The 12753-nt window shown below is 39.6% G+C and overlaps 1 protein-coding gene across 1 annotated transcript; it reads left to right on the forward strand.

The window, feature by feature from the left end:
* The first annotated feature begins 86 nt into the window (after window positions 1–86).
* On the forward strand, window positions 87–12697 carry LYVE1 (lymphatic vessel endothelial hyaluronan receptor 1). Its single transcript, XM_080593318.1, has 6 exons — window positions 87–2314; window positions 7940–8099; window positions 8205–8344; window positions 10219–10515; window positions 11308–11386; window positions 12128–12697. The coding sequence occupies exons 1-6, from the start codon at window positions 2233–2235 to the stop codon at window positions 12312–12314; spliced, it is 945 nt and encodes a 314-aa protein (XP_080449444.1). The 5' UTR covers window positions 87–2232; the 3' UTR covers window positions 12315–12697.
* The last annotated feature ends 56 nt before the right edge of the window (window positions 12698–12753 follow it).

Genomic DNA, 12753 nt, shown 5'->3' on the forward strand with positions numbered 1-12753 from the left:
GAGTTTAACTCCTGCTTCAGAGAGAGGCTGCGGGTCGCTGAGGAGATGGAAGACTGAAAGGTAAAGGAGACTGGGAGGTTAGGATTCTTTGAGAGTGGTGTTCCTGTTGGCTTGGGAGGTCTGGGAAGCCTGGGCTTTGTGGAGAGTTGAACTGCCAGATCAGCAGGAAAGAGACTGCTCTATTTCTGTGAAGAACATACTTGTCACAGCTGAATCTCTGGTGGTCTGTTTCAGGGAGACAAACTTTGAGACAATGACAATCTGGAAAGGAATGGCTGTTACCAGGAAAAAAGATCCTCTTATTTGTATTTTTCACAAAAACATCTTTTTCTTAACTTCTATTTCCATTGTTGATGCTTCAGGGTTCCTTTAGAAAGGATTGTAGAGAACAGTCTGTTCTCCCCAGCACAAAAGTCTTCCACTTAGCAATCCTCATCAACTTTTTGAAGCACATAGGTATGAGATGATGGGATTTTCTTTATAGCTTACCATAAATATTTTGTCCAAATGCTTATTAAACACATTCAACAGAAAGCTGTTGTTGTTTTTTTTTTCACCACAGAAGTTAAGATGAAGGCCCGTAAACAATTTAGAAAGCTTTTGTTAGCTTTGCAGTCCAGATGAGTGATCTTCCTCATAGTTTTGCAACAGCTGACAAGTAAAAAGGAAGAAACTGACCAAAAAAAAAAGGTTATTAAGGCTCATTTCATCATTCTAATTTTTTTTTTCTCTCCTAATCTGTATTTTGCTCTAACAAAACCATGTGGAAGGAACTTGTATTTTTGTTAAGTGTTACCAAGGTGTTCATCTCATATTTTTCAGCTAAAAATTGTATTAAACATCAAGAATGTTGACAGAGTTTGACTAAAGGAGCTTTGCTGCAATGAGAACAATTGGCATAAAGTGGTAAATCATGACAGGACAATTAGCGTGCAATTTTTAAATGTCTCTCTTGAGAAATCCAGCTTTGGAAATAATTTTTCAGGGTAGGGAATATTTAGCGGTTCAAGGTAAGCATGGAGATGGTCAGGTGTTGTACTATTCTCAGTTTTACTGTCACAGACCACTAATCCATGAAAGCAGCAGAATAACTAGTAATTTCTCCTACATAATGGATTGAAGTGAATTCATTTAGAACTTGCTTCAGCTGACAGTCTGATTACAGTACTGCAGGTTGTCATAATTCTGTAGAAGCATGTAAGTATAGCACAACAGAGGCAAAATAGTAATTAGAGTAAGAAATTTGTCTTAAATCTCAAGGAGCTTTGCCAACATTCAGTTCCAAACCACAGCCCAAACACAACCAGATCTTAAATTTCTTTGCTGGTAATAGAGACATCATTTCATTAACCACAGCAGCATCTGCCACTGGGCTCTGTAGATGTCTATATGGTAGTATCCACATAACCGTGGTATATGCTGCTATAAGAGGTGGGACCTGTGCCACATTCCTCTACTAATACTTTCTGAAGGTTTTCTAAGTTATAGCTGCCAGGATTATCTGTGGTTTGAATCAGTCTATTGAAATAACTGTTTATTGGAACTTCACAGAAGACAGATGTGATAGGGACAGTGGTGGGAGCCAGTCCCCTAGTCTCACAAGGAATCCCATTTATGGTAGCACATCTCCAAATTTGTTCAAAACCAAGTATCAAATTACTTATGCATTACGGTACCTATTTCTGCATCGCAACTCTCAGGCAAAGGAAGGTAAAAGCACTACACGAAGGCATAGAGGACAGTGGGGAATGGATGCTCTTCTAACTCCAAAAGAAAAATGCTCATTTTTGTTCTCTTTGCTGTGATACAATAGATAATTATGTTTATTTACCAGATAAATAGACAGCGTGAGTAATGTGTTGTTAATCAGTAAAACAGGAAAAAATAACAAAAAAACTTTTGGAGTGTTTACTGACTTAGCAGTCTACCAGTCTTATCTCCCTTCCTCAGCTGTGTTTTCTGCGTCAGCAGTAGTTAAATTTTCCAGCAAATGCTGAAAGAGTTAAAGGTGATCAGGGATTTCCAGTCAGTGACCTCACCTTTGAGTGGGATAGTCAATGCATTTGCTCTGACATCCTTTCTATGAAGCAGTGCAGTGACAGCTGGAAGTTGCTTTCAAGAAGTCATCTCAAAGGCAGTTTCAAAGGTGGTCTGACAGTATCCAGCATCTTAACTTTTCTCAGCACAGAAGACAAATCACCTTGAATTTTTCAATTTTCCGAGTTTGTGACAATGACAACTTATTTTGGAGTTACCTCAGCAGTGTTTTCAGTCTGGGTTATGACATTCATGACTCAAAATTACTTTATAACAGGTATGTAAAGTTCCACTTTTTAAAATATCCTAGTTGAACAGTAAAGTACTCAAAAAAAGCAGCTATATTTGCAAACAAAATGGGAGAAAGTGTCTGTTTGTAGATAGGCCTGCTAGCATAGGAAACCACAAGATTTTCATAATACAGCTTTTCATAATATGCAATGAAAAATACTCTAACATATAGGGGAAATCTTTCACTGTTTGTCTAATGATTTGATAAGCTCAAGTGCTATGTAAATGCTATAGAACTGCTTATTCTAGAATTTTGGTTGTGCATTTAGGATTAAGTTTAGAACTATTGAAATGTGACTTTATATTATTGAAGACAGCATAGCAAATAGTTTTACACAACCCTCAGAAAGCACAATGTGTGTGAAGCCAGATCTGTGAAAATGCTATTGCTATTGTTAATGCTTTTTTTTTTTTTGTCTGATTTGGCAATATCCTCACAGACTCTTGATTTGCAAAATTGCAGGAAATGTGTGCCAGAATCTTGTGGTTCATCCCCAGGGCAGGCATGCTTGTATCTGGTGAATACAATGCAGGAGTTCCTATTCTATATAAACTATCTGTCTGAAAAATTAGCAGTGGGAATTGCCAACTTCAAATTTTATCATACAGTTCTTAGATAACACGCTTCCCCCAGCGCTATTGTATGTGCCTATTTTTTGAATCAGAGTCAAGTAATACCCCTTTCTTATGTAAGTTAAGGAAATGTGGATGCCTCATAACCTTATGTATTGGGTTTACGGGCCAACGGTTTGGTAGTGGGGGGGCTGCAGGGCTTGTCCTGTGAGCAGAGCCCAGCAGCTGCTCTGTGTCAGATAAAAGCCAGTTTCATCTGGCTGCAAAAGGGACCTGCTGCTGGCCAGAGCTGAGCCAGGGAGCAACACTGGTTCGACCTCTGGAAGAGCAGATTTAAGAAAGAGGGAAAGAAAGAAAGAAAAAACAAACAAACAAACAAAAAAACCTGCTGACCTGCTGTTCAACAGCAGCTGGGAGAGAGAGGAGTGAGAACAAGCCCTGCAGAGACCCCAAGGTCAGTGCAGCAGGAGGGCAGGAGGTGCTCCAGGCATACAGCACAAGTTCCCCTGGGGCCTGTGGAGAGGCCCCTGGTGGAGCAGGCTGTCCCCCTGCACCCATGGGTCCCACATGGAGCAGATCTCCACGCTGCAGCCCGTGGAGGAGCCCCCGGTGGAGCAGGTGGCTGTGGCCTGGAGGAGGCTGCGGCCCATGGAAAGCCCCTGCAGGAGCAGGCCCCGGGCCGGAGCTGCAGCCCGTGGAGAGGAGCCCACGCAGGAGCAGGGGGTCTGGCGGGAGCCGCCACCCGTGGGGGACCCGCCACCCGTGGGGGACCCGTGCTGGAGCAGTTTGCTCCTGGGGGATGGATGGCCCCTGTGGTATGGAGCCATGTGGGAGCAGTTCTTGAAGAGCTGAAGCCTGTGGGCAGCCCCCACAGGATCAGTTTGGGAAGGATGGCATCCCATGGGAGGGACCCCACTTGGAGCAGGGGCAGAGAGTGACCATGAAGTGCTATGGACTGACGGCAGCCCCCATTCCCCTGCACTGCTCAGGGTAAAGAGGTAGAAGAGGGTGGATGAAGAGAAAGTGTTTTTAGTTTTAGTTTCTCACTATTCTAGTCTGCTAGTTATGGGTAACAAATTATTAGTTCCCTATGCTGAATCTGTTTTGCCTGTGAAGCTAACTGGTGAGTGATCTGTCTGTCCTTAACTCAGCCCTTGAGCCCTTTCCATTTTATTTTTTCCCCCTTTTCCTTCGAGGAGGGGGAGTAAGAGAGCGGTTATGGTGGAGTATGGCTGCCCTGACAGGTAAAATTACCCCACTCCAGTAGCTGCTAGGATATCTCTAGATACCAAATGTATATCAGATGTTTCCAGATGTTTCACTGTAGGAGTAAATGTTCTATCCATGTAGAACACTACATCATTGTTGCAGATAATTTATTTTCATATCTACTGAAAGGCTTCTGAAAGCAACTGGGCTTGACTGAACTAGATGCTCAAGTCCTGTTGAAATTCCATGGTTGAAGTACTTAACAACAGTAGGTTCTTCTACAGATCCCAATCACTGAATATATTTTTGCTGGGGAAACAGCTTGAGTCTTAAGACTATCCTTTCCAGCTGTTAGGACATCCTTAGTTCCCATCTAAGCCTCACTTAGGGTACTTACTCATGCACCCTCAGCTCATCGGTTTAGTGCTCCCGTTAATCTCATGGCCCGTTTGCAGTTGTGCCTTGGAGCTCTGTGTAGTATGCCTGTGCCCAGTCCAGCTGGCTCCTGTGCTGTTTTACTGCTGGGCTTCACGGATGGGACCACAGACTTGCATTGTAGGTAGCCTTGTCTCCAGGATGGACTTCAGGCATGTGCTACAGGTAGCACCTTCTCTTGCTGTTCCCAAATGAACTTTCTGATGAACCCTGCATCTGACATGTTCTCTTGCTCTCTGCCAGTGCAGAGAAGCTGCCACAGTGTGGCCCTGCTTGGGTACCACAGGGCTGTGCCCTGATTGGTGGGGGCACCGTCCTGCCTGTGCTGCTGTCACCCACGGTTTGTATGGCTTCTGGCTCATCTCTTCTTGTGGAACAGCCTCACTGTTGCTGCTCCCTGACATCAGCAGCCAAACTCAACTCTCTAACAAATCAGAGCAAGGGCCTGGGGCAAAGCAGAGATCAAGAAACAACAGCTTCTCCGAAAAGCAAGAGGAGAATTCATGCACAAATTATTTTCTGTACCCTGCACAAATTATTTTCTTCCTGTTCTGTGACAAATTTGTCTTGTGAGATTCTTCTGTCCGTTTTTTCCCACCTTTCTCAGTAAAACTACTGTTCACAGAGGACCCAGAACACAGATGTCCTGATATTAGTAGATAAACTCAATAGAGCAAAGCTAAAAGGACACATGTGGGCAACTTGTGGACCCAAAAGGATAATACGCTTCTATAGGATTAGTCTCTCTCCTGTACAAACTCAGTTGTCTTTAGTACAGAAATCAGAGGTGATTTAAGAGGTGATGAAAACTTTTGAAGAGGTTACTCTTCTCTTTCTGGATTTCTTTTGCATACTGTAAACCCATCTGGAATATAGTTTGAAGCTGATAACATTTCCAAAATGTTTCTTTCACTTCTCCATTATGTTTTAAAGAGCTTAGTAAATTCTAAGATAAAACTTTGGACCATGTCCTACAATCACTTCTCTTACCACTTAAGACTTAATTTTCTGTTACTGAATTTACATATTTATTGTGCTATATATCTATTATGCAATTCTCATGTAAAAAATACTTGTCCTGTAATTGGTTTACTAAAGACTGTAACAGTTCTAGGCAACTTTCAAAGGTTTCAGGAAATTCCATTCAATCAGCTGCTCAACTTTATTTGAAATTTGTGAAGCTGGTCATTGAGAAACCCATACTCAACGTTTTTAAATATATATATATATATTTATTAGTTCAAATCTAAAGATAGGAAAATAATTGACTAATTAACCAATACGAGTCAAGTCTGAGTATAAAAAGTAGTAGGGGAAGAAAGGAATTAGGTATCCTAGACAAGGAATGGGGGGCTTGAAAACTATGGAAAATGAATTGCAGAATGTACAGCAGCAGCTGTGCTGGAGGGAGATCCAGAAGAAAAAATAAAAATCTTAAGAGGACTGGGAGAGTTCCCTGTTAACAAAAGGGAATTGAGAAAACAATGTTGGAGTACCTGTCTGACACCAGAAATAGTTTGAACAAAATGAAGACATACAGGAGGATATTCACGAAGACACACTGACTGAAAGGAAGACATTTGACAGTAACATGGAAGAAATTTGACACTGTGAATCATCTTCACATTGGGACTGCTTGGATAGACTTGAGGTCCTTGATGCCTAACACACACACCACTGAGCAACAGTGCTTCTCTAGGTCCTCATACAGCATGTCTGGCTGGTCTTACGTTCAAGTCAGGCCTGGTTGTTGCCATGATTTCACTATAGGGACTGCTATGGTATTCACTGGCTCACCTGCCGTGTGTTAATGGGGGGCCAGAACATCCATAGCTGCTGAGATAAATTCACCAAGTTCCATGGTTGCTTTACCCAACATTTAAATCCCAATAAACTAAATTTAAGAACAACAGAGATGAATCTCTTATCAAAAGCCATTTCCAACCCCACAACACCCAGAGGGAACAGGACTGGAAAGCCTGCCTTTCTTTTTGCCCTCCACACAAGATGAGACATCTGTTTTTCTCATGGTAGGAGTGGCTTGGCTGCTAATTCTATGACTTCATTCATAAAATTCAATTTAACTTGTCTTGCTAAGAAATGATGTGGTGGATCTGCAGGTGTCATTTAATTTTCCCTTGAGAGTTTGTGGACTGACTGTTGTCTGATGCACAGGTTTTATGAAGTATTCATTAGTGTACGTATCTGGTAGGCACAGAGTTTGAAAAGGAAATCCAGCAAGTAACAACTTTAGCTATTGCTTATCTGAAATATTTGCAGTGAAATGTTGAAATGTTTGCAAGCTTGCATAAATACAAAAAGTGTCCCTACTGTATTCAGTTATTCCAGTTGCATTTTGTTGTGTTGTGTTTTTTTGTTTTTGTTTGTTTTTTCCTTTATTCGTTGTGTTGTTTCTGTGTTTGTTTTCCTTGATTTTATTTTGCCAAGGTATGAGGATTTTCTTCGTGGGGTATCTGAAGCTGTTTTGAGATGATTTTTTCATACAGGCTATTCCTTTTCATTTAACATGGTAATTACTGAATGTAACTCAAAAAAAAAAAAAAAATTCTAGCATATGCTTCTGGGGAAACACGGAGACAAAAGAGTATTATCTTTTTCCTTGTCTGTGTCAAATTCTGAATTCTGCCCTGTGTCTTTAATACAGATGAAGAAAGACTAGATACTAAGAAACTGGAGCAGGTGTAATAAGACATTAGCTATGCCTTTTCTAGTGCAGGTGTCATGGATACTGTGCCAATTGTGGCTTTCTGAAAAAGCTGGATGAGTTGCCTATTGGAAAGTAATAGGGGAAAAGTGTCAAATTCACCCCACCTATCCACTGTTTTCCTACCACCTGCTTCCTGCCAAGTACTCAGTAAATTCAACACATGACAGTGCCTGGGGAAAAAAATATCATGCCAAACTAGAAAATAAAGTTAAATTTAGGAGGAATAAGGAACTATAATAAAATCTTTCTAGTAAGAATGTTATACTGACAGAATCCAGTCTAGTGCTTGAGTACAACGGCAAGTCTTATCATTTTAATTAAAAAAAAAAAGAGAAAGGAAGAAGTGTCTGATTACTCTTCCTATTTTGAATGATAAGTTTGACAAATAACAGCAGCTTTGCTAAGAAGCTGACTCTAGGTAACAACACAAATACAACTAGATATGCATTTAGTCTAATAACAGTCAAACCTTTTGAAATTCTAGACTATTGAGAAAACTTTACTGTGAAGAAATTTTTTGCTAGAAAAAAAAAATTTTGCTAGAAATTACTTTTCTACTATCGTCAAGCTAGAAACTTTTAAGAATATGCAATTTGAATGATATCTTAAATTCCAATAAATGTTAGTATTTAATACTAACCTTGAATATTTATGTCTAAATTACAGGTTCCACACTTCCACCTTGCAGGATCACAGGTGTAGGTCTTTATCTTGAGGAGAAAGTCAATTTCTCAGAAGCAAGTAATGCATGCAATCAATTGAATCTACAACTGGCAAGTAAAGACCAGGTTGAAAAGGCTTTGAAACATGGCTTTGAAACATGCAGGTATATGACATCAGTTAGCGTCTCATTACCTTCAATAAACTCCTTTACCTAACATGAGGCTGGTGACAAATCTAATATTAAAAGGACTGATGATTTTTATTGTAGCTACGGATGGGTGAAAGATGGATTGGTTGTAATTCCTCGGCTAATATCCAACAAGAAATGTGGTAAGGGTAATGTTGGACTGGTGCCATGGTATGCTGAACACTTTAAAACATTTATGGTTTACTGCTTCAATTCTTCAGGTATGTAAGCATAACATTTCTTGCGTTTGGGTTGGATTTTTTTAATATCTGCATGAAAAAATTCGTAACAAGAGAGTTCTTATCACCTGGTAGCTATTTTCCCCTGATCTTAAATGTTGTCTAGCTGTATTTAGCTCTGTGGGGAGAAGCTTTCAAGCAATACAGAAGGTCCATTCAGTTCATCCAAATTAATAAGTTGGTGCTGCCATGAAAGCTCTTATAAAAGAGATGCTTTCACCATTCTGTAATGTCAACACAATACTTTTAATAGGTTTTTATTATTTAGGCATTTTGATTTGAAGGACTGTAAATTGAATTGCTGACCATGAGTCAGCAATTTGCCCTTGTGGCAAATTTGCCCTTGTGCTGGCCAAGAAGGCCAGCAGGATCCTGGGCTGCATTTGAAAGTGTGTTGCCAGGAGGTCAAGGTAGGTGATCCTCCCCCTCTGCTCAGCCCTGGTGAGGCCACACCTGGAGTACTGTGTCCAGTTCAGGGCTCCCCAGCACAAGAGGGTTAGAGAACTGGAGCACCTGTTGTATGAGGACAGGCTGAGAGAACTGCACCTGTTTAGCCTGGAAAAAAGACAAGACTGAGGGGAGACCTCATCAGTGTGTATAAATATCTGAGGGGAGGGTGTTAAGACCATGGAGCAAGTCTCTTTTCAGTTGTGTCCAGCGACAGGACGAGAGGCAGCAGGCATAAACTGAAGCACAGGAAGTTCCAGCTGAATATGAGGGGACAATTCTTTACTGTGAGGGTGACAGAGCACTGGAACAGGTTTCCCAGAGAGGTTGTGGAGTCTCCTTCTCTGGAGATACTCAAAACCTGCCTGGATGCCATCCTGCACAATGTGCTCTAGGTGATCCTGCTTGGCTGAGGGTTGGGCTAGATGATCTTCAGAGGTCTCTTCAGAGGACCTAAGTTTGCTGAATGGTGAGAAAATAAGAATGTGTATTTAACATAGGGATGATTCTGCATTTCTTCATCTTAATAGTTAAACTATTGCCTGTTCTAGGTATGTCTTAGCTAGAACATTTGATAGAAGCTCATTTTGTCAATTTTCTTTGCGGTTGCAATGTCAAAAAACATTTGAAAACTACAGCGGAAAAAAATAAAGAGCCTCTGTCGTTTAGGTTTTTATTATAGAATCAAAGAATGGCTTGGGTTGGAAGGGACCTTAAAGATCATCTGGTTCCAACCCCTCAGCCATGGGCAGGGACACCTCCCACCAGATCAGGCTGCCCAAAGCCCCATCCAGCCTGGCCTTGAACACCTCCAGGAATGGGGCATCCACAGCTTCTCTGAGCAACCTGTTCCAGGGCGTCACCATCCTCTGAGTGAAGATTTTTGTACGAATATCTAAACGTCCCCTCTTTTAGTTTAATGACATTACCCCTTGTCCCATCACTCCCTGATGAGTCCCTTTCCAGATTTCTTGCAGGACCCCTTTAGGTCGTGGAAGGTACCTAATAAGGATAAAAGGTACCTAAAATAGCATTTATCTTAAAGTGTGTTATATATTGGAAATATTTTTGAAGCTTGAAACTGCAGTTAAGCCTTCTGCTCTGCAGGAGGTCGGTGTGTGTTTAATATGGATTATTACTCTAAGTATTGTTCAGGAGGAATAGATTATTGGTATGCAAATACAAAATGAGCATCGCATTTACTCCAAGTGTTTAACTATGTGAGTAATGATAAAAAGGGCATAATCGGTGTCTTAGCTACACATATGAAATAAGCATGCCTGATTTGGATAAGGCAACAAATAATTTGCAGAAGGGAATGGCTGGGTAACAATTTCTGCAAATGTGTGTGCAGTAAGTACAAACCTAACAGAAGCATAACCTTCACGTGTTTCCTTTCTCTGCTGCAGATGTTCAAATTAATTCATGTATACCAGATCCAACTACAAGTAGACCATCATCAAGTGCACCAACGGACTTAACTGCCTCTTCAGGCTCAGATTTAACTGAAAACATCACAGTAGTGCCTAACGCAACTGAGACGGAACGAGCCTTGAAAAATGTGAAATTTCGGGTGATATGTGTAACTGAAACAATATTACCAACAGAGGGGACTACTACAAAAATGCCAGAGGAATACTCACCAATTGACTCTCCTAACTACACTTCCCGTGCTGGCTTTAAGAACGATGGCGTTGTCTTTGGAGGTAAAGGCTATGTATGGTAGCTCTTCAGGTAGGAGAGCTGGTTAGTTATACAGATGTTAGTAGGAAAACTGTTTACTGCTGGTTTTGTTTGCTACTCCAGCATACATTTTTATATAGCTGAACCTGGAAGCAGAATAAAATGTTACAGTTTTGCAAAGGCAAAGCTTATAAGGCACAGAGTTGTTGTTTTTTTTTTTAATGTAATTTTTAAGGTATTTTTATGACTTTATACTTTCTGATAATATTTCAGTATGAAATAGCAGAAAGTAATTTTGGTTAATGTGATTTGCGGTGAATATATTCCTGAAAAATTCTTAGCAAACACCATGTGCTCACAGTAATAGAAGAGTCTGCGGGCTCTTAAAAACAATAGAAGCCATGGAATTTTTAAGGAGAATAGTGCTTTGTTCTCCAGGTATGAGGTGTGAATAACAAATCCTAATATACAGCAACTGAGGAATGGACTAAATATGAGAAAAAAAAAAACATTCTAACTGGAAGGATGATTTGTTACAAAAACATTTTCTTGGCAAGTTGTAAAAACTCTCCAATGAGCAGATTAGACAAACATCTGTCATGGACTGCCTAAATACCTGTTTCAATCTCTCAAAACAATGAACAGGAGTAACAAACATTTTGAGATCCCTAATACCTCTGTTCTTCTGCACATCTACATGTATGTACCTCCTACACAAGGCTGTCTTAAGAAGAATCTGGATTTATGTTCATAAGCCTTTAGAAAGTCTGAATTAAGAATAAATAACTCTATGCTTACTTCACTTTTTTCTCTAGGTATCCCCACAGCACTCCTTGTACTGGCAGTCATCTTCTTCATTATTTCAGTTGTTCTAGCAGTCTGCTATATCAAAAAGTAAGATTTTTCTTTCTTTTCTCTTGTACTGAGTTAACTTCTAGAGTACAGTCAGTGAATTTTTTACTTATATAGCTAAAGATCAGAGATGTAATGACATAAGTGTAGGACAAAGAACAAAATCTTCATCCCTGCTCTGCAGTTAAAGTTTGTTTTTGCTGTTACCATTACCATTTTCAGAAAAGAAATCAAGGACAAGTATTACCTATCTTTGATTAATCAATCATGCCTAGTGTGGAACATTTCTGTGTCTGCCAAAACAGCAACAACACTGAAGTGTTGCTTCATTGAAGTGTGCATCTGTTTATATAAAAGACTGTTCATGCAGCTTTATTTTGTTTCTTTCAATGTCAAACTTAAGGGAGTAGATGTTACTCTTGTTCACAAAAAAAAAAAAATGTTGAACTCATTTGAGTCATTTATACAGATCTTCAACATGGAAGATCATTAAATATCAACAAGTTGTATGCATTTCTAACATCCTAGCCCAGCTTGCATTTTCATTATGTACCACAAATCCTGAATATGCACTGTCTGTTTCAAGGAAAAAACTAATATAAAAATATTTCTTTAAAAAGCACATTGCTTTCACAAATACAATGATCCAGCTTGCCACTATTCTCTGCGGTACTTTTACCTTGAGTATGGCAAGGAAAGCTAATTCTAGATACTTAGCATTTTGAGTAATGCTACCTAACTATGTCAGTGTTGCTGCTTTACTATCTTTTTTCCTATTTAAAGGTACAAGACAACCTTCCCATTTTCATACAAGAATCAGAAAAAAGAAATGGTTGAAACTACAGCTCTCAAAGAGGCTGAGTCAAATGACAAGACACCTGAGAAGGAAACAAAGAATAATGAAAAAAAGGTAGAAGAGTCTAAATCCAAGCCTGAGCCCACAGTAAAATGTTTAGAAGCAGAAGTTTAAGAGGAAGAACATACACTTCTTTTTAGAAATACATAAAGCAAAGCACACAACTTAGCAATGCTTTTAAACATGGGTGACTGTAAATACTCGTGAATTAATATTTTATCTATCTTAACATACGAAAATGTCTTTTTTAATAATTACAACTGTAAATGCTCTTGCAAAAGAACATGGTCTCTTATTTACCTGAAATAAATGAAACATCCATATTACAGCTCATTTTTCTTAATAAAGAAGTAAACAGGAATCTGCTGTTAATGACATACAGTGTATAAGTATTTCCACAGAATTCAGATCAATATGTAATGAAAAACTCCTTTTTATCTAGCTGGAGGATGTCTGCTAACTTAATGTCTAAAATAAAATGATATTGTAGCTCTTTATCATGTAGGGTAGTTTATTTCCATTAAATAGTTACTGTTTTTAAAAAGTCTGTTTA

The sequence above is a fragment of the Anser brachyrhynchus genome (assembly GCF_964034855.1).
Source record: "Anser brachyrhynchus genome assembly, chromosome: 5".
NCBI lineage: Eukaryota > Metazoa > Chordata > Aves > Anseriformes > Anatidae > Anser > Anser brachyrhynchus.

What these genes read in the sequence shown, in the direction of transcription:
- LYVE1 (XM_080593318.1), top strand. Translation starts at nt 2,233, where the DNA reads ATGACAACTTATTTTGGAGTTACCTCAGCAGTGTTTTCAGTCTGGGTT. An exon ending in CGATGGCGTTGTCTTTGGAG is followed by an intron (nt 10,516 to 11,307) that starts GTAAAGGCTATG and finishes TTTTTTCTCTAG; the next exon opens with GTATCCCCACAGCACTCCTT. An exon ending in GCAGTCTGCTATATCAAAAA is followed by an intron (nt 11,387 to 12,127) that starts GTAAGATTTTTC and finishes TCCTATTTAAAG; the next exon opens with GTACAAGACAACCTTCCCAT.